This window comes from Megalops cyprinoides, chromosome 21 (assembly GCF_013368585.1).
Source record: "Megalops cyprinoides isolate fMegCyp1 chromosome 21, fMegCyp1.pri, whole genome shotgun sequence".
Taxonomy (NCBI): domain Eukaryota; kingdom Metazoa; phylum Chordata; class Actinopteri; order Elopiformes; family Megalopidae; genus Megalops; species Megalops cyprinoides.
Window position 1 is genome coordinate 21,205,768 of NC_050603.1, and position 25,138 is coordinate 21,230,905.

Below are 25,138 nucleotides of genomic sequence, written 5' to 3' on the forward strand. Positions count from 1 at the left end.
TCGTTTGGAGTAGAACTAAGTGTTGCTAATTTCCCTTCCATTGCGATGTGGGAATTCAGTAGTACTGATCCAATAATTAGAAATATTTCTACTAGTGTTTTTTTTTTTCTAAAATGTGCAGGGACCACCGGGGAAACCTGGTGAACCAGGGGATTCTGGAAACATTGGACCTGAGGTTGGTGCCAGAAATGGCATACGATATAAAAACAAGCAAAAGTCCAAAAGCAAAGGCCTTTTAAGCTTTCAAAACCATTTCAAGTGATGCTATTGAGGAAAATGCATTCATCCTGTATCCCTACATTTTCACAGGGTCCACCAGGACCAAGTGGTGGTGTGGGAGCCCCCGGGGCACCAGGTCCCCCAGGACCCCCAGGGCCTGTGGTAAGAACTCTAATTAAATTTACTGTCTTTTCTCTTAGTCTTAATCTCAGTCTCCCCCCATAAATGTGCAGTTGTGTGCTGCAGCACTGCATTATGAGTCAGACTGATCCAACCACCTTGTGGCTATTTACTTACTTCTGCCACCTACTCGATAGTTCAACCATCTTTCCTGCATATATATGTATAAATAAATCTGAGACTGGCAGTGATGTTGAATTTATATCAGGGATGCTGCTGATTGCTTACCTGTTCTGTGCACTGATGTGTTAGCATCCACAGCTGGAAGCTTTCAGGGTGTCTGTCCTTTTTTTCAGGGTCCTCCAGGAGCATCCAGCCCAGAGGGGAGTGGAGAATCGGTGAGTCCCACGTGGCCTTCCGAGGGAACTGGGACCTGCCAAATGCGGGATTGGGGACAGCAACGCATTCCACTGTAGCAATCACGTTCGAAATAACTCAGCTCTGATTTCCTGTGCTAAAGATACCTCTCTTGATATGTGACAGTGCCAAGCTGCTTGTCCTGCTGGACCACAAGGAAATCCAGGAGTGCCGGGAATGAAGGTGATGAATAACAAAACGTAACCGGGGATTATCTTAGAAAAACATATCTTTGTCTACTGTTGTGTGTGTGTCTGTGTGTGTGTCTGTGTGTGTGTGTGTGCTGCCCTCCATATTTGTTCATTCCTCTGGTACTTACTAAAACTGACTGCATCTTAGGGGTATGAATAAATATTGAAGCCCCTATATATATAGACACACACTCACACACACTCACACACACACACACACACACACATACACACATGGATGTTGGATGTAGTCTTTTTCAACTATATAGAAATGGCTGTCTGAATATACCGATATAATATACAAAGAATTAATCTATTATTACTGTCAAGACAGGTCAGGCTTAGCTGTCAATTTTATTGCCCTGTTTTATTACAATATGAGCACGTCCAAACTTTGGGTTATTCTCTTTGGCCCAATAACAGTAGAGAAGCTATAAAATTATAGTATGCACTCATTTTAGGGGAAGACACCTGAAGGCATGTAGATTTCTCTCCTCAAGCTCATATCCCCACTTTTCAACCCAAATTAGGTCAATAGATGGCAGTCTATAGCATTAACAAGTCCATCATTATTGTTGAAATACTCAGCTCATTTCTTACCACAAAGTTAGTTGCATGATTATCATAGTTTGAAAATTGTCCAAAGTTGTAACAATATCAGTATATTGCAGCTAGTCGGCACACCCCATAATATATACAGTATTTATACACAATTGGAACATGATACTACTATTCCTTGTAACTAGCACTGCGGAGGTGTATAGTCTTACTGAAAAGCAAGCAGGTGGCATTTACAATGCTGGTTTACAAATGCATTTTGCTTCCAAACAACTACTGATCATCGGTACAATTTTCAATAGAGGGAAGCAAGGTGGCCTGTCACTGAATGATTAGGTCTGAGAAATGCTGATTCCATCCTATCGGGCAGTTAAACAATAGCTGTCATTCGCTCGACTCAGACCTTTGCAAGGTCAAACAGTTTTATCAATGATATTGACAGATGCTCTCATTCGCAGGGTCACAAAGGAATCCCGGGCGAGCCTGGAGAAGCAGGAAAACCGGGCCAAAAGGTAATGCAAAAAGTGTGCATGAAGACATGGGACTTTTCACATTTGCGCCCCACATCAATCATTAATAATCTTTTGCTTAGTAGTGATCCTACAAAGACTTGATAGTTTAATGTATTTTATATATTAACTACATATTGACACATTGCAATTGAGGGGTGCACGAGCAATACCCCCCTTCGACTTCAACCAGCAATCTAGCGCTTTCAAGTGATGGTTTCAAACTATTTTGCCACAGTGGTGGATGCCATCTTAGAACAGATGAGGTGTGCAGCGAGGGACTCAGTAGGAGCCAAAGACATTTTCAGCGGTTTCTATCTTTGGTGAAATTAAACTTAATGCATTGTGCTCCTCTGCAAACCAAAATGGCAAAATGTCAGATGCTGTTCAGTAAATACAGCCCAAATGCCAAAACCGTTTCTCATGTAAATCTGACCTTGGAATGCACAAACCTTCTCAGTTTTGCAGTCAACAGTGGGTTGTGCTTGTTTTTTTTTTTATTTTCCTAAAGGGAGAGCCAGGTCCATCTGGTGTACAGGGACTGCCTGGAAGGACAGGAAGTGATGTAAGTGTTCATTCTTTTTTATATGAAGTCATGGTATATTAGACTTGTGGAAAGGACAAGAACAATAAGAAAGACTTACATATACAAGACTTTTATAAAACTACTGCAATTTTGGCAATGAAATGTTAAAACATACAAACGGGCCATTAATATTAAGCTATTCCGCAGGGGGCAAGAGGACCAATGGGACCTCCTGGTGAACCTGGAGAGAAGGGTGACAAGGTAAGCCTGAAAGCTTGTAAACCTGTCTGTAAAAGATGAATTATCTGTTCAGAAATGAATGAACAAATACGGTGCACTAAACTTCTCCACTGAGATACACTGATACAAGAATCGATTACATATTGTGAAGACATATACTGGAGCAGAAACATTCCTACAATAAAACTGTTTAAATACTCCACTTTTAAGCACCAAGCAATCTGCTTACAAGAATCATTCTGCTTATAAGAATCATGCACAATATCATGCATGTCTAATATGATATATTTTATATATATCATATAGATATATTATATTATAGATTTATGTTTTGAATTTGTAATTACTAGCATGTCATATTTTGAGAAAAAAAAAGTTATGCTGTTAAGTGCCTGCATGTGTATAGCTAAGTGCCTGTTGTCTTTACTTGGCCTGGGTGCTGCTCAAAATGGCAGGAAAAAGAAGGATGCTTTCTGCTGAGCTACAGCACTGCATTAAGTCTAGTCTTAAAACACAGATGAGACTGCGCATTGAAATGCTGCTGTTGATGGATGTGATTCATTCCCACCATTTGCATGATGCTCTTTTAGTTTGATGTTCCCAAAGGAAATAACACCATTATATTTCAGCAGTACACAACTTCATGACTTAGCTTCCAAGATCAATTATTATGTATGTGTATGCTTGTCTATTGCACTGTTTTTAAAGTATTTGTCTTCTCTCCAGTCAAATTACAGCGTGTCAGACAGTGAATGTTTTTACAGTGGAGAGCATTTGTGTTGATTATGTACCCAGAATACTAACTCCTCACCAACCGCAGAGAATTCTCAGGCCTGCTAATGCTGGCGTATTTTGCACCCATATCTGAAGGAAAATAAATGGAAGAAGCGAACTTTTACTTTCATGCGGTTTGACTGTGTATCTCCACTCCTCGGTCTACATTACATTCCCACCCCAGCTTTGATATATGTAATTTAGTCTCATTGCATATCTTTAAAAGATGAGGCTGCTAATTGTTTCAAGATAATTCATCATTTCTCTCACCTACACAGGGTCCCCCTGGGTTCAATGGTATTCCTGGACCGACAGGCCCGCCTGGCTCTCCTGTAAGCACGCCTTGTTCCTTTGCTTAATTCATGTGTGGCATGCTGACTCACAGTCAAGCGGTGAAGGTCGGAAGGCCCTGCTGAACCTCATTATCTATTCAGTTGTGGCATTTTAAAACTGTTCATAGCCATGCAATGTTATCCAAAGACAAGGGCAATGCTGAATTAATCCATATATGATTTGCGGTGATACTGTTATTTGGAACCATAAAACAGCACTGCAGCTTCCTGTTACATTGTATTTGGCATGTGGTTTACATTAGGGTGTGGAGGGCATTCGAGGACGTCAAGGTCTGGAGGGTCCTAAAGGCGAGGAGGTGAGTACATACCCTCCGTTTCCCATGATTCTGGAGTCCCATTCATTGATATGCCGATTGTACGATTCAAAGGCTGTAAATTGCTGAGAATGGAAGCACTACTGAGGCTCAAAACTCTGTTTTCCCTCCAGTCACTGTTACAGAATTCAGATCTCTTCTTAGAGTTTCAGTGAAGAGACACTCATATAAATATTTATGGGCGGCCAGGCCTGGAATGTATTCAAGTTCTGCTACAATGATTTCAAAATTCACAGAAATAACAAAAAAAGAGAGTATTTGTCTATAATCAGTAAGAAACACAGGAAAACATGTAACCAATGCTACAAATGCAATGAAAGTGATGTGTTCACATTCATTGGCTAATGTACAGCCAATAGCAATGGTGGACACACTCATTTAACTATTTGTTATTCATGTTATTCATTCATCGTTTTTTTTTTGGTTGAGGTCAGGAGCATGAAATGTAGTGCATGTAGATGCTATTGACTCGAATCGAATGACATCCTACACATTGTGGACAAAAGTTGAACACTTTGTCGCCTTGGTCACTATAAATTCTGGGCATTCCACTCATGGCTTTCTCTCTGAGGAGAAGCAACCCTCAAATATTTCTTCAACAACAATATACTCATTTATATACACACATACTCAAGTTCATTTGACAAATAATTAGATTTGTGCAGCGTCTGCATTGAACTTAATTCCCTGCTCCCTATCCCTTGAGGAGGCAGCAAATTAGGCATAGTCATAGTCATATCCACCAGCTTTCACCAGAACCTTTATGTGCAACAAAGTGGAGAGTCAACCTTTGGTGTAAAGCACAGGATCAGACATCTTAGTTTCTATTGACAGTTTTTAAAGTAATTTTATGTGTACTTCAGGGTCCAGTGGGTCCTCAAGGAGAACAGGGTGCTCCTGGGCAGAAAGGTGACACTGTAAGTAATTTGCAATTTATTAGGGTTTTCCTTCCATCTGGCTAAGACTGAAATAGAACCCACTAAAGGACTGGTGTGACTTACATGCAGTATCTATATCCTATCGCAATTGTGTGCAGGTGATATAAATAAGCATTTGCAAATTACATTTACTCTGCACAGAGTGCATCTGCACATGATTTATGTATGTCTTAGTCTTTATATTGACACAACAAATATTACCCTCTGCAGAATATTAGTCAGGAGATCCTTAGGAAGAGGAGGTCTGATTCATTGCAGTAGGCAGCCAAGAGAGACCTATTTTTAATGATGGACTCTGATTACAGGGTGAACCAGGAAAAGATGGTGTCGATGGTACTCCTGGAGCAGATGGTGCCAAGGTTGGTATATTTATACCTATATCTACATCCATATTTATATTTATATCTACATCTACATCTACATCTACATCTATATCTATATCTATAGCAATTGCCAAGATCTTACAGGGATGGTTTTGAACCTCTAACCATAACATTATTGTCATCTGAGAAAGTGAAATATCATTAACTATCTGTAGTGTACAACATCATTCATATCTCACAATGTTTGCCATGTACCATATATCATCAACTACCTATGGTGTAAACTATGTAATATCATTCAAATCTCCCATTGTTTCTGACAGGGAGAGCCTGGCTTGCCAGGGGCAGTGGGCGTCAGGGGTATTGTGGGAATTCCGGTGAGTGCATTAATTAATCTCTACCGTCTTCATGTGCTCAAAACAATCTCGGCAAGCTGTGTTCTGTAAATAGCTGAAAGGCGGTTTGGGTGTGGAAAATTTTCATTTGGACGTGCCAAGAATTCATATAACAAATCTAACTTGCAGGGAATTATTTAGTTGAGCAGGGTATGTCCAATTAGCTGTTGACTTTTGAAGAAAATGTAAAGTTAATTTCATGCTCCAGTTAGATATACATGTCAAGTGATAATTATAAGATAAACTACTGGAAGGAAACTTTCTTTTTTTTTTTGAGAACGCCCCTGGGGTACGCTACAACAGCCTTACAGCAGATCACGTTGTATTTGCATTGTTGCAAAATCCATTCGAAACGTGTCAATTCTGGGGGGGAGGAAGCACAGGCAGGTCTCTCTCCCCTGCGTGTTAAACTTCACTCGCATTAAAAATATGCGTGATGTATGAGCTGCGACATCTCTGCAGACAGGCAGACCTTCCAACCGTAGAGCAAATTGAAAGCAGTGAAAATAACTCCCGTGCTTAATACACAGACAGAGGAGGCTCCTCCGCTGGCCTGTCAGGAGTGGTTCCCGCAGCTGTAACCACCCGCTGCTCAAACAAATTAATACAGAAAAATGGCTTAGACAATCTAATATGCTATGACAACTTCAGTATGCCTCAGATCCCAACACTGTTATGGATGATACTTTTTACAAGCTGTGAGTGTGGGTGGGAGTGTCAGTAAGGCAACTTAAATAAAAGAAATTAAGGTATTGAAGATGGCAGTGTTTATACACCATTTTTTTGATGAGGTACATGAATAATCAGATTTAGATAAAACTGATATCCAGATACAGTCACAGTCAATGAAGTTCTTGTAGCAAAATGTAGAATGTGAGGAAGACCTTAGCCCAACCCGTACGCTGTATAATACATACGGCAGAGTGGTTTAGTGCTAAGGGCTTGTAATGCAAATGTTGCTGATTTGATTCCCATGAGGCCCACTGCTGTTACACCTTTGGGCATCCATCTGCATAAATGGATAATGTAAAAACTGTAAGCTATGTAAGTCACTCTTTATGTGTCTGCTAAGCGAAAGTAATGTAATCTATATATTGTAGCACTGCTTTACAAGCCTTTTCATTTCACTGACCTCCTTACAGATATTCATAACTGTGCCTTTCATGAAACCATGAAAACCATAAACAAAATATTTCAAATGTTTTACCATACCAAACAATCCACATCACTGTTGCAGCATCCATTCCAACACCCGTTCACCTAAACCCAACAATAATAATGTGCTGATCCACCTTGAATGATCCTGAAGTCTTTGCTGAACAAATTGTGTATGTCATTCCTCACAGGGATTGCCAGGAAAGCAAGGCCTTAAGGGTCCAATGGGTGATAAGGTAACCCTAACCGTTCTCCAGTTAAGCAAGACATCAATGGTGATAACCTAGATAACAGCAGACAGACAGATAGACACCTTATGGCATCACAAAACTATGGTCAGGAAGCAGAGATCTCATTCCTCAAGTACAATATGTATTGCATGACAGACAGGGGGATGCCTCACAATGGCAGCAAAAGTACGTGACTCCTGCCAGGGTGAATTACACTGAGTTGACTGAGCATATGTTCATTTAAAATGAATTTGGGGGAACCATTATGCTGTGCATTGTTGCAGGGGGAGACTGGCGCAGAGGGACCGCTAGGCCCAATCGGGCTACCTGGTAAACCAGTGAGTATCAACATCTCCGGAACCTCTTGAGTTTATATGAGACACAGGGTTATGTAATAAAATTATTGCGTGCTTCCTTGTCGATTATCAATGGAGAAGCTTGAATCCATGTAAAGTGAATCTGTAATAATATGAGTGTTTCTGTCAATCAGGGGGCAGACGGAGCCGCAGGCGAAAACGGATTGCCCGGGGCAAAGGGATCTACTGTATGTATTGATCCACTGATAAAATAATGCTTTGAAATATAATATTACACTTCCACTTGAATGGTGTTAACAGGTCATGGCAACAATTACCGCGCTAAAGTCTCATGTGTTGTCTCATCTCATCTGTGTTAAGGGCGAACCTGGGAAACAGGGACCTGTGGGACCTACAGGGCTTCCTGGACCACAGGTGAAATTAATGAAATGTTATTATATATAGAAGTGTTTCAATATGTTCATGTTCAATGTCACTTCTGTGTGTGTTATACATGTTTCTTTCCAAAATTCCCTTCATTCTCTGTGCCTTTTTTAGGGGGATAAAGGTGACAAAGGTGACATCGGTCCCCGTGGAATCAAAGGTCACACAGGACACAAGGGAGAACCGGTATACTGAGACCAGCCATTTCCTTTTGGCTTAATTGCATGTTCCTTCAAATAAAAAGCTAAATGTATCATTGTTTTGCTCACTGGAAACTAAAAAAATCTCTCTCTCAACATGCTTATTTAAATGATTAAAGCAACAAGTATTTTCTAGCAGGATTTATTTCAAAACTGGTGTTTTATTTGATTACGTTAACACTGTATGAATGACATCTACCATCTTTACATAAAGTTCTATAAAATATATATATTCGATGGAGTCTCTAAGAATGAGATCTTGGAGCCCAATGTCTCAGACTTTGTGTTGTCCTGTATGTGTCAGTGAAGACATTTGCTCTATTTCTTTTAAACAACAGGGTCCCATTGGTCCGGTTGGTCCAAAAGGAAGTGAGGTACTATGACATATCTGTGCTTATATCCACGTGTCCATGCTTTTTTATCCCTTGGTGCAGACTGCTGGAAATTTAGTGGCTAATCTAATGTTGAATTTACTCTATATTTGAAGATGAACTGATTCCTTTTGAGTTTTGCGCTGACATACACATTTTATCCATGGAGATCATGATTAAAGCCCTACAGTTAATGAGATTCAGAACTAAAGGTAACAATTTGTTATTATCTAGGAATTTTACTAAATCGCACTTAGAATTATACATGCTGTAATTAGTTATTCCAAGGATTTAGTAACTTTAGCCTGAAGTATTCGTAAATTGTCCTTAATAATATGCAAATTGTTTTATTTTATGCAAGAATCTGAAGTGTAATTAAACTAAAACACACACGGAAAGATGCTCCCTTTGAGCCTGCATGTTACTGACCCAGTTTTCCTCAAAAGCCTTCATCTCAGCATTTTTGTTTTCGAAAGAAAAGCCACTATGAAATGCTAATTCACAGCAGTAATATGGTGATAATAATAATACCATTGTAATGCTCAAGTTGTAAATGTTAAGTTGTCAACATTATGAGTTGAAAGCCTCCAGAGGCCTACACTATAGTGTTGGAATAGCCAGTCACAAGGTTGAATTTTGTATTAGCTTTTAATTAATTAAGTCTTAACTACTCATTCAGGTTTGTGTGTTGAAATGCATGTTTCTGCCACAGGAGCTTTCAAACGTATGGCACAGCTCCTCTTACATAAGCTTTTGTTTTGTGTGTAGGGTAATCCAGGAGCTGTGGGGGATATTGGGCCCAAGGGTGACGCGGTATACCATCTTAATATATATTCACTGATGTATTCAAACAATATGCTTCAATTCCCTTAGGTACTAAAAACATGTGTAGCCAGGCGGTCACAGGGGAAAAGAAGGAGTTTGCAGTTTACGTAATTACAGGTTATCTAATTAGCCGTACACTTACCCCAATCCTAAACCTAATACCAACTCAAAATTCCACCATAACCCTCTGTGTACTGTAATTACACAAACATTTAGTTTTAATGTAGATACACAATACTTAACTTTGTACTTATGTTTAGTCAAGTTAGATACACAGCACTTACCTTTGTACTTATGTTTGATCATATGTCAGATACACAATACTTACCTTTGTACTTACTTTGTATTTATAGTGCACTTACCAGCCACTTAATATTAACTCCTATCCAGTAATTTTAACTGTGAATCTGCTTTTAACAGGGCCCTCCCGGAAATCCTGGAATTAAAGGAGAAGTATGTGTTACATTTGAACACATTTGTAGGCTTACTAATCAAAGTGCTTCCATTTTTCAAATCACTGTGCTAATGATATGTAACCTGTGGCAATGTCCTCTTTCAGCCAGGAGCTAAAGGAGACAGAGGTGCCAAAGGGCCAGATGGAAGGCCGGGTCAGCCAGGTCATGAGGGGCTGACCGGCCCCCTAGGGCCCCGAGGACTGGAGGGGGAGAGGGGTATGCCCGGCTCCCCTGGCCCCCGTGGCCTACCTGTACGTAACCCATTCCATATCAAGCTTGACTTTATTTTCGAATAGCCCTTTCCCCAGTTTATTTGTGTCTGCAACACACAGGCAGAGCACATTGCTTAAGAGTTTGTTTAATTTGCATTTTGTTTTTTTTTTTCTGTTTGCTGCTCAAAGGGCCCTAAGGCAAGCGAACATAAAATCCGCGAGATCTGCCTCAGCATCGTCGAAGGTGCGAACTTCGTAATTACATCCACTTTACGGTCCCCATCTGTAAAGAGCCAATTTCCTTTAAATACATTTTCATTTTGGATTGTAAAGCAAGTTAATTGCACCTTTGAAGAGCAATTAAATGGTGCAACTTGTGGCGTAGCTCACTTTCCTCCAGAGCAATTCCTTTAAAACTTACTGCTTTCTTCCCCAATTCTGTTCAGAGCATTTAGATGAGTTCAAAAAAGCAGCCCTCAAAGCACCAGCAGCTATTGGGGCCCCTGGGAGTCCGGGGGCAATGGGCCCCCCTGGACCCCCAGGGCCAGCTGGCGCCGTGGGAACACCTGGACCCCGGGGTCTGATGGGGTTAGCAGGACCACCAGGATTCCATGGAATTCCAGGACAGAAAGGTATGGTTCTGCGAATCTGCAGCATACAGTGCAGGTCTGGCATGACCTTGCCTGACAGGAGCAGGCTGTAGATCCTCTTTTTTTCATCAAGTATGAAGGCAAGGCGTAAATGCATCCCATCCCACTAATTAACTCCATTAATTGAATTAGAGCACACCAGGGGCCTACTGGTCTACCAGGGCCAGATCTGTGTACTGCTGCCAGTTCCGATAGCAAATGAGATTCCATAATACTAAATTAATTAGCAATTAAAAAAGGTAATAGTCATTTTTATGGCCTTTTGTAAAGGAAGACTGTTTTTCCTGACCCCTGTGTCATTTGAGTCTGCAGCTAAACACTACTCATTATTTGTCCATTCTTTTACACGTCTGCAAAATATTACAGCAATATTTTTCATTTAAAATTTTGGAGAAATTACTCTGAATGCCCTAAAAAATCTGAAAAGAAAATGTGGAATTATGTTGGAAAGTTAATAAGTTTTCAGGAAAAATGGAAGTAAAAAGAACTGGATTTTTGGCGGTTTTTGGATGTTTGACAGAGTAGGATTAGGGCCTAGGTTTGAGCATGGTTGAAAAATATAAAAAGAAATTGTATTCCAATTTATCATAATTTGTTAAATGAGAATGATAGTTGTTATTAACAAAAAAAAAACAAAATTGTTGGAATTAACAAAAATGTAATGTGAGCAATAAAAAATGTTACTTTCATAATTTCATTAGTCAAATCTGAGAGGCAGTTGAGAAACAGTCTGAAATAAAGGATGTTCACTGAAGAGGAAATACTTCATCTTTCTTCCAAAAAACAAATGAACAAATGACAGCAAAAGTAAAAAATGAGAATACATTGCATACATAGCGATAAATCTGATCATAGTAACTGATATAGTAACAGCAATAGTGACCCCAGACATTCTTGCTAAAGCAGACCCTATTCTGAGGAGGCTTTTGAGAATCCACAAGAGATGTCAGCCAGTGTCTCAAGGTTGACTTGGATGGATTGTTTTGTCAGTTGTTTTCCTGTGCCAGATGTTCAACCACAGGCTAAAAATGACAAATGTCTGAAACATTATGTCATTTATAACTCTTAGAGATCAACTTCTACAAGTGACATTTGTGCCATCATTAACAGAAAATGCTTTGTTAAAATGAACGGCCATCTCTGTTCACACGGTTTCTCGATCTGCACAACAGATGGCATCATAAACTTTTAAGGCACCTTCGTCTCGAGAAACATCTCTAATCCGAGTCTCTGTTTAGCGTTGTTTTTAGAAGGCCATCAATTAGAGCATGTTGCAGAAGGTGACCTCCCCTTTTTCACTGCAGGTGAAGCAGGAGCGAAGGGGGAGAGAGGAGAGAACGGAGTGGGGACCCGAGGTAGTCCAGGCGAGCCAGGTCCGCCAGGTATACCACTGATTTTTACTATCCCAACCAAGTCAACAACAGGAAAGAGCAGATATTGAGGAATTCAGGTGCCAAAGATAATCCCACATTCAATCACAGGAGATACTTTACAGTATTAAACTCTGGGTTATTGTGCTGTGTTATTACTGGGGAAGATAAGAATATACAACATTCCAGAGGGAAATATAGGGCAGATATTTCCATCAAAGCTCTGAGGGCTGTACTGCATCAGAAAAGAGAGGAGATTCTATTTCAGACACACCTCCAATCAAAAATGGAAATAGCATCCATCTTACACAAGCCACACTGCTACTGATCCAGTGGCTGAGACTTGAATTTGACTTTTTCAGTTTTAAGGTCATTTTAGGAGAAGAGGCGTATGTGATCAGGTGTTCAGGAAGCTATGTTCATTTTGTAGGGGCACCTGGGGTCCCTGGTGTGGGGAAGGACGGACGGGACGGGGCCCGGGGAGAGACTGGATCTCCAGGGGTACCCGGCACCCCAGGCCCCAGGGGCCCCACGGGAGCGCCCGGGTTGTGCGACCCATCGGACTGTTTCGGGAGGGCCCCGCCCATGTTCCTACCAGTGAGCGGGAAGAAATCATCAAGCATGAAGGGGCCATGAGGACCGACGACACCATTCACGAAAACAAAAGGGGGAAACAAACCATTTCGCACGGGCAGTAACCGCGACAAACTTGAAGAGACTTCACATGTCTCCCTCTCCCATGAAACCCAGGGAAATGTCAACCATAGTGTTCAGAGCTTTCACCTTTTGGCTGAGTGACGACTTGATGAGATTGCTTGTCGGTATGTTCCTATGACCAAGACAGAAATCACAGCTTGGTGATATTAATGTAACCTTATGAAGACAAGGTGTCACATGGGCCCACCGCTGAACTAGACTCAAAACAAAGCTCAACACTATGACATGGTACTGAAACAGATTCTCATGTCACTTTAGCCTCCAGAAGCAGAATATACTTTAAACCCAGGAATACAAGTCAGTTATGGAATATTATGACAAAAATCACAACCTTTCATGTCACAATTTTTGCATGCATTGTTTTCCTTTTAGTTTAAACATGAAAATCAAATTTGAGAAAAAAAGGCTCATTTGTACCATTGTCTCACGTGTGACACATTACAAATTACATTTTAGGGTGCTATATGGAAAAAGGGATCAAGTAAGATTTTGTACTCAGGTAAGGTTTTGATTCATTTCCATAGTAATGTGACATCTGAAAACAGTCACTGACAAACTGGCTTGTGCTTGACCATAATTACTTTTTAATAATGTCATACTAAGGAATTCAAATAAGATATTGAATTGACATGTTGTAGTTTTGGACAACACTAACATTTGGTCAATTAAAAATGTAAAGTTATTTTTCAAAACCTACTCCCCCTAATCTGGTTATTGTAATAAACTGTTGTGAAAATGTGTAGTTTGATAATCTTCTCTGCTGTGTGTTTTCTTAACCCAAAAGTCTGCAAAAAGTTTCAAGCTCTTAGATTCCCAAGCATTTTGTATTCATAAGATTTAGGTGAGGATTTAATTGATATTTGTTGTTAACTTTAACTAACATATCAATGAAACAGGTTTTTCTTCATAAACACAATTCAGCTATGAACAAGATTAATTTAAAAATTGTTATGAAAGTAATACTTGCACATATTTCTCAGAGAGTTGAATGTACAAGAATACATAATGTTGTGAATCGAATGATTTAGCTAGATATATCACATTCAAGGGAACATCATTATTTGGGCACTGCCCTGAACTGTCAGGCCACCATAGTATTCTTTCTGGGCATCATTCTGGGGCTTACATCACAGATCAAGGTCACATTGTACTTAGCTCTCAGCCTGTTGCTCCTATCACAGGGTCTGAGGGACCATCAAGTTAAACAAGGTGCCAGGTGGGATCTTGGGTATGTTTTAAGAGAAACAGAAGAGCATCCATATTGACCAAATTTTCTTTGGTGCCTCACCATGTTATCAATAAGATCCAAGGGCATCAGGTTGTCTCGAGTCTTTCCAGAGGTTCTGCAGCAGGTCAACGCTGGGGGTGTGAGGGAGTGTCTTTCCAGGCTGCTGGTCCATCTCAGTGGAGAATCTTTGAGGCAATGAACAGAATCTTTAATGGTACAGACCATTAAGGAAAACTGGTCACTATTTACATCACAGGCTCCTCCCCAAACAGGTTCATCTCCATCCCAACTGGATTCCTTAAAGCTCGGATCTTGAGGCAGATGGAAATCTTGCATTTGTCTGCTGCTGCTGCCTTTTCCAGCGCTGTCCAGATCTGCTTTCTTTTACCATGTCTTTGTTTTGTGCATTGTATGAAATATAATTTGATTGATTGCTCAACTTATATTGCACCAAAAAGTCTTGACAGAACCACTGAAATTAGCTTTGCAGCTCAGGTTCCACAGGATGTTTGTGCTTGTATAGATCTATATATTTGCGCATTCTATTCACAAAATATCACACCACATGCCACTGCTCATTCAATGGAAATGCCATGAGAAAATAATCCGGAATCATAGTGGCACATTTTTATTTGCCCTAGCAGTTGCATGTATACAATTACCATCCCAGAAATCACCATGGCAAATCCCTTCAACATCCCATTAACCTTCACTGCAAGACAGGCAGCCAAGATTGTCTATGCGAAAAGTTCTGCCCCATTGCTGCCATTTTAACATTATTATTTATTTAGCTCCTTCTTGAAAGCCTTTGCACAGGGTCACTTGGATTACTTATACTTGCATATGTATGTCCACAAAAATACACTTTCGGTGTACAAAAATGGCAAAAAAATGGCAAGTTACATGTACAAAGAACATACTCTCTTTAAGTCAGCAGGAATGCTTGCAAAAATGGGTCTGCCAGTAACATGACTGATTTCAAAATGAAGCCTAGTCACACCACAATTTTGGCCACATTGCTAATATATAGATATATTTAAACACTGTTCATTTATGCAGCTGGATACTGTACCTATTGAAGCAATTTATGGCCGTTTGAAGTTGCTGCTTTTTATTTTATTAGACCTGCAGAATATGGACCTTTGTGGGGCATTCCGATTGTTGCCTGGTTACCACGGGGGAAAGCAAACACCCCAACCTATGCTCTCCCCGATTCATTTCGTGTGTAAACATGACCTTTACCGGCTGCCGCGGGCTGGCGCGACTGAACAACGCTCGTCCTCTCAAGGGCACCTCTTTGTTGTAATACGCGTTCTTTCAAGTCACGCTGCGGATCTATTTTAATCTTTGTTAAATAATAGATTAGCGTCTCGTCTCTCTCATCTGCAGTTCAGTGGCTTGAGCTCTCGTACAAATCAGCAAGGAATTGCACAATCTTCAATAAACTCTGGAAAACGTTACCATCACATCCAAGATAATGATTTTATCCTAATTTTCACCCTACCAGGTGAAGCTGCCAACTGCCAATGAGTCGTATTTCGAATGTATGGTCTCTCTGTTGGAGACACACACAGTCCCACACTTCCCCAAGTGACACAACGGTATTGCTAAGTAACGTGACAAAGAGATTGAATCCACCGGTAGATCACTTCACCAAGGGATTAACCTTAATTACAGTTTGTTAAAATCCATTGAAAGCAATTCTTTAATGAGTAAGAAAGCGAAGTTGCACACCGCAGCAGGCTACTACATTGATTTTTATGGTACCTTTAGTATTTTTTATCTTTAATGGCATGATCTAGAGGAATAAAAACTTGCCACGTATTTTAACATTGTACATTCTTTCAGTTATTTTACAAACAATATTTATTATACACTAAGCAAATAAAGAGCACAGAAATTTGCAAGAATATTAATATTAAAAACAAGACTTTTCTATAAAATGGACCAGTTCCAATGTTTATTACAACATAAATGCGTTTTTCAGTTCCTGGACATTTAATATAATTCCAATTTAGACTTTAGCACCATTTTATCAGTATACACAAGAATAGATTGATTCAGTTAAGCCTACATTTTAAAATAACATGTTTCCTTTTAAATTAATTTAACAAAAAACCCAGATTCAAAACAATGAGCTAGTGATTGTGAGTAAAAATGGATACAGCTATGTAAAATGTAAAAAGCTAAACAAACCATTTAAAATTAGCACCTTTCATTTGTTTTCTATGTGGAGCTATGAAATAAAAATGTAGATGCAGGTATCCATATTTACAGGGCAAACAATGTTCATAGACTGCAGCTCTTGTAGACTGTACTATGACTTTATAGATCTAATCTTTCAGCTTATCAAAGTCACCACATCTTCCCTTCTCTAATGCATCCCTCACAGAAAAAGATACCTTAGAAGATACAGCCAAACATACACACTGCAGGCCAGCAAACCTTTTAAATAATTTGCACTTTTTTTTAAAGTCATTTCATTTGGTGTGAAAAAAAGCAGGAATGCCACTCTCTGGCTTGAATTCAGTCTGATCCCAATGAGCACTAGTAGCAAACCTAATGTTATCACAGGGTACTTTACATTTTATGAGGCAAAAAGATAACAAAGATTAAATCTGTCTCTCTTTCTGGAAGGTTAACAGGAACATCTAATAGCGGTGGCTAAACAGTGACTCTTTGGTTATGGGCGAGGCACAATCAATGGCCAATGAGAAACAGTGATTCAAATGAAAGGCATTTTAGTCAATCACAAGTCTACTGAAAGCAATATGTCTGAAGCAGAGAGCAGTGCAGAGCCTAAAGCTGAATAGATTCAGGTCATTTCAGTCATGGGACTGGGGGGCATTGATTTCCATACAAGTCTATATTAAAGACACTGTCGCCTGGTAATAACTGTCAGCCAAGAGAAGAGGGTGATATATATATATTTTTATTCCTGGACAAGGCCCTGCGTAGCTCCATCGGCCTTGCACTCTGGCTGATGTTCTCAATGCACTAAGCTCATGGGATAATATTCTAGGGTGACCTTCAGAACAACAACCCATGTTCCAGATGGCAAACTGGGTTTTGGCTCAGTAGGAGGGTCTATGTGTTGGAGAGATCCTTGCTGCCGTCCTGGCTCAGGCCCAGAGACAGGCTTAGTCCATGCCAATGTGGAGAAGGTAACTGAGAATCAGAGACACAGGTAGAAAACACACTGGCCATGAAAGACCTCTTTACCTTGATTTAGAAGGCAACGTTCTGACTCTGATTCTCTTTTTTTACTTTACAGGATGTACATGACAGAAGACTCTCTAAGATGCTGTGTTTTTCCTCCAGACTCTCACATTAGTTTGAGGAAGCTTTAATTGGCCCGCTAGGGACAGAACCGATCCTTCAACCCGTCTTCCTTGGTGGCTGTCCAAAGCTGGAGATCAGGAGGCTGTGTGTATTCGGTAATTTGTAATGTGACTAACGATTAGGAAAAAAACGTCTTAGTTGCCTAACAGCCTGGAGCCAGACTGTTGTCCCCTCCCCCGGTCCCGGATGTCTGCATCTCAGGGGTATGTTAACAAACTATACAGGCCACGACGGACGGAAATAACGCTTTGGAGAAGTTAGTACAACAAAGTGGTTTAATGTCTCTCTCTTTCAAACCAGAAGATCCAAGGCCTAATTTTACCACCCGCCCGCTTTACAGCGACACTTTGTCGGGGCAAACAATAGATGCCTTTGAAGGCTGTCCCTCCGCGGTGCATTGATCCAGCCTTCTCGCATGAATGCCGCAGTGCCTGCAAGAGGTTATAGGGTCCTTTCTTTGGGGCTTACAGGCAATTTCACTCTGCTTCACATGCAATATTCTCTCTGTTTACAAGCTACACACATTCATTGATTTGTCTTTGTTTGTTAAGATTTTGTGATTCCGCCACCCACCCCCCTGACCTAGCTTAAATGTTCCCAAATCCTGCATTTTCTGGAGAACCAAAATCTCGCTTGTGGTGTTTGTTCCCACTAGATGCACACCTTGCAGAAGAAAATGATATAATAGCATGGCAAACCGATTGCAAAAGCAAAATTATTTTTGTGGCTTTGGGGAAACAGATGAATATCTTTGTTAAACCAATACACCGACGGCCATTAAAGAAGGAAGTGTAGAATTTATACTTAACAGCACCCAGGCCAAAATGTTAATTATTTATAACTGCATTACCAATTGCTTTAGGAAGAAAAAAGACTGCTCAGCGTAAATAGTTTACCACAAATTGCAAGATTGTTCAAGATCTTGAGTGAAAATCGCTATCTATATTTCAAAATTGTCTCCTTCCATTTTTAATCCTACAGACACTCATTTCACCCATCAATAATCATAAACTGTATAAATCCCTTCACTGGATAATTAAGAGTTAATGGCTAAAACCCCTCGCAACACATCAATGATATAACCATTGACTGGTTTTCAGTCGAAGCTAATCTATTCCCGGGTCAGAACTGAGGTAATGATGGAAGTACGGGCAGATTGATGACATTGTTTGGAAACAGTAAAGAGTATCTTTTTTAACTGCCATTTAGGGCAGCCAAGCTGGTACTTCCTCTCAGCCAGAAAACAATGATTATCCCTGACAATAAAGTATCAGACGCCCCACTCCCACCGGACTCCCCCACTCCCCCACCCTCACCCCACCCCTAAAACAAATTCTGACCGGCAGCAAACGTTACGTGAAAACCCCTCCCCAAAACGAGGTTATCATTATTATTATTTTTATAAAGAACAGTTCTTAGTTCACTGAAACTCCAAGTTCATAAATAGCCATGCCCCAGGGTCTTTGTGTTTTAAGTCCCCTTGACGTTGACGGGTCTGGAAGCCAGGCTGGCGTAGTAGGCACACTGAGAGGGGTCACACTGTCCCGTGGGTCCTGAAGGCCCTGGGGGCCCCTGGGGGCCCGGGTGTCCTGGCTCTCCCTGTACACCTGGAGTCCCTGGCATTCCATCTTTCCCATAGCCAGGTGTCCCTGCCATGCCTAAAGAGCAAGAAAAGTCAGACCAAAAATGTATGATCCGAAAGTATTTGTAAGCAGATATATATCGCACAGGAAGAAAAAAAAATGTATGAAGATCCCTTATATTCAAAATGTCAGCCCCATTAACCAATAATACCTGCAGGACCAGGAGGGCCGATCTCTCCTCTCACTCCCACTCCAGGTTCACCTCTTTCACCCTTGGATCCTCGTTCACCTGTAGGTCACAGAGACACAGAGACAGATCGTCACCACATGATGGGAATTTTTGGTTGTTCCTTAAGTGCTTAAGTCACAATTTGGACTGAGGACACATGAGTTTTGGACAACAAATAAAAAACATCCCCAACTACTGATGTATAGCTCCCCCAAAACAGTGACCTTATTACTGTGTCTCACAGACCATACTGGGTATAACAGCTATACTGTTGTACAACAGTATACAGCTACTATACTATACAGCTATTGTTGTGACAGCTATACATCGTGGTGCAGGTGTTTTCTCATTCATTGTCATTTTCCACTTGTACCAAGTGCCTTCGGATGTGTGTTTGTTTTAGTAAAATTCACATACCTTTCGGACCCATTGGCCCTCTAGGCCCATCTGATCCAGTCTGGCCTGGGATGCCAGGCTCTCCAGGGGGACCCGATCGTCCTGGAGTTCCGTCTTTGCCTGGAGGTCCTGGGGGTCCGGGACGACCCACTGAGTTTTTCACATGGGTTGGCTGCATCTGGGCCATGAGGTACGCCATTTTGGCTACAAAAGCAACACAAGTGCACGCAAATTGAGATCTGTATCTGGGATGGTAAAATACACGGTTTGCAGATACCCATCTCTGACTAGTACGACTGGCATTCGGAAAAAGTGAAATCTTACCATCCAACTGTTTTGCCAGCTCCTCTTGAATAAGCCTTCTCAATTGTTCCAGTGATGTTGACTCTCCCTGAAATTCAAATAAAGAACTGTGTCACAATATAGTATGTATGCACTTACACTGCACTGTTTGCAAAGCAGCCTGTACATCACACACTTACATTCCATATCAAATACTTTTTAAGTCTACTTTTTAAAGGCCTTGCAAGATGTAAATATATAATAACTGCCCGTTGACTGACCAATAGTTACAGCATAATTACCTAGATTGCCTAGTTAATATTCAGCATGACCAAAAGATGCAGAATCGATCAATCCATTTGTTTTCACCTTCACAAAAAGAAAACTAATTGTATACTGTCAGCACATTGTGTTTTCCGTCTGGCTAGACGCTAGATTTCTGTGTATTCTATTGTCAACCAATCAATCAAGTTGTCTCCGATGTAGCACACATCATAGATAAAATTTGTCAGAGAGATCTTCACGTATTTGGATCAGCATTCAGATGAAGGTCCATGATGTTCAGATACATCAGATATACAGATATGGTGCAAGACAGCAATTATAGTTGCTGTGAAAGCTACATTGCGAAATGTGTCTCGGTCATTTAGAGGTGTGGAGACTCACCCGAGTTCCTGGAATGCCAGGCTGTCCTGGTGCCCCGGGAGGCCCAGAGGGTCCCATCTCTCCCGGGGGTCCTGACATGCCCATCATCCCTGTGTGTCCTTTTCGACCGGGAACACCAGGAGTCCCCGGGTGTCCTGGATCTCCGGTCTGGCCTTTATCCCCCTTGATACCAGGGTCTCCCTGAAATATTAAGGGATGGAGAAATATGAGGATTAATCTCAGAGAGAGAGGAATTTCTGGGACAAAGACAGATACCACTGTCACTTTTCATGTGAGAATGACCTATGACCTATGACACGAACTCATTATGATTCAAATGGCATGCACATTTTTTAGGCTCCTGGGTAATTATGCAGATCACTTGCACTTACCCTTTCTCCTTTAGCACCACGTTCCCCTTGCTTTCCTGGTACCCCCTGAAAAAATACAGTTGATCAATTGGGAACAACTATTAAATTTTTCATTTTTTAAATCAAACCATAATCTGTGAGGCAGTACTTACTTGTTTGCCCTCTGGGCCTGCTGGCCCGGGTGGTCCCTAAACAGGAGAGAAAAAAATGAATTATTATTATTATAGGACACTTCTGATTCTTACAAAATGCAAAAGGTCACAGAATGAATAATGTTCAAATCGCAAATGAAAATAAAATACACTCCAAAAAAATTATACTAAATGTCAAAATCCTCTTATGGAATTTGAAAGTTGTGTTTTTCAAGATAATACGCAGAAGACATTGTCACGTGACCAGTAGTGCTGAAGCTGGAGGAAAAATCCCTGCTTACAGTGGGTCCTTTCGGGCCTGAAAAGCCCGGTAATCCAGGGCTCCCAGCCTCTCCTTTGGGTCCCCTCATGCCCTGCGTCACACAGAGGAAAACGCCAACGTTTGTCGCATGACCTTCATGTTGGATAAAATGCTCGGAGACTGACTCGTTTGGCAGGAGACTATGTAAGATTAATGCTGCGCATGAAAATATATAAATCATATTAATCTCATAAAACCTCCCTGGGGGAAGGCCAGCTGTAGGAGATGAATATTAACATTTACAAGGGTTTACAATGTTTACGAACCTGATGTTTTGCTGATATAATAAGCCATGGAACACAACTGAAGACTCACATACAATATTATATGTATAAACACACACACACACACACACACACACACACTTTACAGGCTTCTAAAGGTAAAATAATGTTGTTATATGTTGATGCAGGTTATGATCAGTTAAACACGGAATCAGGTTTTCAGGTTTTAAACTACACACAAACACAAACAAGCTTTAATCCTAGGGATTGCTCTTCCACTCACTGGATTCCCAACGGGTCCTTGTTTCCCCGCTGGGCCAGGCTCTCCAAGCTTGCCCTATAAAACACAAAGTTATCAAGTTCACACATTCACATAAAACAAACAAGAACATCACTTCATTTTATATTAAGGAAATTGTTTTATTACTGACTCTGTAATATTGGTTTAAGGGGTTACTATGAAGCAATTTGTTTCTATGGTTCTGCATGTGCTATGGCATGCCTTGGAGAGCTCATTTTCAAAGGGGAAGCAGAATGCAATCATTTCTGTAACACTTGGTTTTAAAAAAAGAAATAAATTATTATATACAGCTAGCCCTCCTATATTTAACATTAGCTGTTAACCGTATAGCAAGCCAAACTATCAGGTACATAACTGAGCTACTCTTCAGCTAGATGCCAAGAATAAATCTGAGTAATATATTTATCTTGTTTGCCAGCCAGATAAGCATGTGCTTGCAGTAACATTTACTAGATGTTAGTCTCACAGTGTGAGATGATTCTCAGCCATACAGCTATCTAGTTATCTCTTCTGTGTTACCGGCTTCTAGTTTTGCAGGAGCAAGAAGCCTGTGGCACTTAATGTTCTGGTTTAAGCAATTCAAGCACCAATGAACTAAAGCAATCACCTGCAACCCCAGAAGTCACAAAAGTGCTCACCAGCAATTCACTTTCTCAGCTAGATAACGCAGCAATATCCCTTAATCTCGACAACTTCCCCCAAAAACTGACTCAAATGTCCTGAGACTCAAATGAAACTTACACTTAGACAGATGCAAGAAGTTAAGATAGAAAGGTACATACGCACCATATACAACCACACATACTGCAATAACAATATTATTAAAGCTTTAAAAGATTCTGTGATGTACTATTATACTGAAATGTTCAAATATTTACCTGAAGAGTATTTACCGGAAACTAATGTTCCAGGTAAACACTTTCAGAGGACAAATTTTGAGAGATTGCAGAATCTGATCAATTCAATGACAGAATTGACTTCAAAAGCCTGTTGTAGATTTTCCCCAGTATATTTGTATAGTTTGTATATGTAAATGTGTACAGTGTGTAAATGGAATCACCTACTCATCACCTATTTCCCTTTTACAATTGATGCATTCAGGTTTGGTGTGCTTGATTGTAATAGTAAATGGGGCTTCACCAAACCTAAGACCAATCTCACCTGCTCTCCTCTTGGGCCCCGGGGTCCCTCAGGTCCTGGGGGCCCAGGGCCACCCTGTGAGAAGAAAACATGAAGAAAGATAGGGTCAGAAACTCTGCAAATGATTGGAGCAATTACTGAAATTGGTGGAAGCAGAGCCTCACAAAAGTGTATCTGTTCAATGGAAAATATAATTAAAGATTAGACTCAATGTTTTTATCTACAGTATCCATATTGCTTATACAGGATTGCTATCATATAGTCTCAGTATTTCTCAGTATTACAAGTATATAGCCTCAGTAATCAAAGTATTAGTGGTAATATACTCCTACTACACAATACTAGCAATATAGTCTCCATTTTACTTTGTAGTTCTTGTATGTTGTCAATATGACTGTATTGCTCACTATTTGTGGTACAGTCCTAGTATTAGTACTAATAAAGTCTCAGTATTACTCATTGCTACTGGGATCTTGTCTCAGTATTGCTCACTATTACTAGGAATATAGTCTCAGTTTTACTCAGTACTACAAGTATATAAACTCAGTATTCTTTAGTGTTACTAGGAATATGGTCTCAGTTTTGCTTGATACTAGCAGCATTTAGTCTCAGTAAAGCAACCTATCCTCAGCACTATAGTTACAGTTAGATTTGCTAAATGGCAGAATCACTTACATCTTTCCCAGGTTTCCCCTCCCGTCCAGGAAGGCCTTGCTTTCCTTCTTCGCCCTGATTGGGACACAGTCCACAGGACAAAGCTTGAGCATTTTATAATCTGAAATATTCATACCAATATTTGTGTCCTCTTTTTTCCCAAAAGGTTTCAGTCCCACATACTAAGACGTCAAGGCACTGAACCTCTCACAAATGAAATCTGATGTGAGCTGACATGGTGCAATGTGAACTGTTGCACAGAATCCAGAGAATAAGAATAGATCAGTATCACTTCCGCAGGCAGACAGCTTCCTGCTTCTTCCTGCTGCAACAGAACTGTCTCACAGACACTAACAAGTTGCTGATTTAGACATAGCCAATATTTTCCACACAACACGCAGGGATCTCAAGGTTAGCCAAGTGCAATGCATGAAATTCGGAACTGGGTAGGGGGTGGAGGTGCACCAGTGGTGGGTGCGGGGGACGAGGAGGAGGTGGTAGCTCAACAGCTTTATTGTTGTCAGTGCCATCTTACAGCTTACATATTTCAAAAATCATATTTTGGCAAAATAACAGGATTAAATTAGCATAGGAAAAGGGGCATCTATGTGATGAAGTGGTGAAGAGAAAGGCTCATAACCCAAAAGTTCAATCCCCAGTTGGGCCACTGCTGTTGTACCCTTGGGCAAGGTACTCTACATAACTTGAATTGCCTTAGTAAATATCCAGTTGTGTAATTGGATTAAGTGAAAAATGTAAGCCACTCTGGATGAGAGGGTCCGCTAACTAACTTGCAATGAGTTTGTAATGCATGTTCAGAAGCCTGAGATTATTACAGTCTGAGTGTGATGGCACCAGTGTAAGGCACCACACCTACGCACAAGACTTGAGGTCTCAGAGTTTACACCATCATATTCATCCAGGCCTGAATGAGAGAGCACTATTTTCAGTAAGATTCCACACTCATAGCACCATGCCACAGATCACATGAGGGGGTGGGGGGGGGGGCTGGTTCAGAATAAGGCAGCTCAACAAAGTGTCACATCCAATCTTGAGGTAGAGTTCAGCTGAGGTAACGCATTTAAAAAAACACTTCAAATTAAACGTACAAATAATTCAGCGTTTATTCCCACGGCCCCCTCCCTGAACTCAAATGTTCCTGTGGAAAATAAATGAAAACCAACAGCTTGATTAGTTCTTAATTCACCATTGAACTGGGAAACTAACAATGTTTCTCAAGTGCAATCCTTGATTAATATCATCCCTGCAAATAAATCCACTGGACCATACGCACGTTGTGGACATTTTAATTCCCTTTGCTTGTATGAGATCCTTTTTAGCTCTTGTTCGGCTGTAAAGGCTGAACAATAAATTAGGGAGAAAAGTGCACTTCTAAAAAAATCTTGGCTACCCATTCTGATTGATGTAACTCCAGGGGGTGTTTCTGAGTCTGCATAATAGTTCTCATTTTGTAAATGTTTGAAGTAG

The 25,138-nt window shown here is 40.6% G+C and overlaps 2 protein-coding genes across 2 annotated transcripts in view; one reads left to right on the forward strand and one right to left on the reverse strand.

Annotated features, from left to right (window-relative positions):
• Nucleotides 1–12,721, forward strand: part of LOC118769199 (collagen alpha-3(IX) chain-like) — a 28,227-nt gene extending 15,506 nt beyond the window's left edge. Inside the window, exons 13-37 of the mRNA XM_036516228.1 lie at nt 122–175; nt 310–381; nt 696–737; nt 883–939; nt 1,964–2,017; nt 2,526–2,579; nt 2,748–2,801; nt 3,833–3,886; nt 4,150–4,203; nt 5,085–5,138; nt 5,465–5,518; nt 5,806–5,859; nt 7,224–7,268; nt 7,547–7,600; nt 7,753–7,806; nt 7,940–7,993; nt 8,117–8,188; nt 8,541–8,576; nt 9,342–9,386; nt 9,819–9,851; nt 9,958–10,104; nt 10,255–10,309; nt 10,512–10,697; nt 11,993–12,097; nt 12,516–12,721. Of these exons, the coding sequence (XP_036372121.1) occupies nt 122–175; nt 310–381; nt 696–737; nt 883–939; nt 1,964–2,017; nt 2,526–2,579; nt 2,748–2,801; nt 3,833–3,886; nt 4,150–4,203; nt 5,085–5,138; nt 5,465–5,518; nt 5,806–5,859; nt 7,224–7,268; nt 7,547–7,600; nt 7,753–7,806; nt 7,940–7,993; nt 8,117–8,188; nt 8,541–8,576; nt 9,342–9,386; nt 9,819–9,851; nt 9,958–10,104; nt 10,255–10,309; nt 10,512–10,697; nt 11,993–12,097; nt 12,516–12,721 (1,749 nt within the window). The remainder of the gene's footprint in view (nt 1–121; nt 176–309; nt 382–695; nt 738–882; nt 940–1,963; nt 2,018–2,525; nt 2,580–2,747; nt 2,802–3,832; nt 3,887–4,149; nt 4,204–5,084; nt 5,139–5,464; nt 5,519–5,805; nt 5,860–7,223; nt 7,269–7,546; nt 7,601–7,752; nt 7,807–7,939; nt 7,994–8,116; nt 8,189–8,540; nt 8,577–9,341; nt 9,387–9,818; nt 9,852–9,957; nt 10,105–10,254; nt 10,310–10,511; nt 10,698–11,992; nt 12,098–12,515) is intronic.
• A 5,997-nt stretch (nt 12,722–18,718) lies between these two features.
• Nucleotides 18,719–25,138, reverse strand: part of col22a1 (collagen, type XXII, alpha 1) — a 70,257-nt gene continuing 63,837 nt past the window's right edge. The window contains exons 55-65 of the mRNA XM_036515661.1: nt 23,672–23,725; nt 23,018–23,071; nt 21,839–21,892; nt 21,312–21,383; nt 21,031–21,066; nt 20,900–20,944; nt 20,529–20,708; nt 19,905–19,971; nt 19,602–19,784; nt 19,167–19,244; nt 18,719–19,030 (exon numbers count right to left, since the gene is read on the reverse strand). Of these exons, the coding sequence (XP_036371554.1) occupies nt 18,843–19,030; nt 19,167–19,244; nt 19,602–19,784; nt 19,905–19,971; nt 20,529–20,708; nt 20,900–20,944; nt 21,031–21,066; nt 21,312–21,383; nt 21,839–21,892; nt 23,018–23,071; nt 23,672–23,725 (1,011 nt within the window). The 3' untranslated portion in view covers nt 18,719–18,842. The remainder of the gene's footprint in view (nt 19,031–19,166; nt 19,245–19,601; nt 19,785–19,904; nt 19,972–20,528; nt 20,709–20,899; nt 20,945–21,030; nt 21,067–21,311; nt 21,384–21,838; nt 21,893–23,017; nt 23,072–23,671; nt 23,726–25,138) is intronic.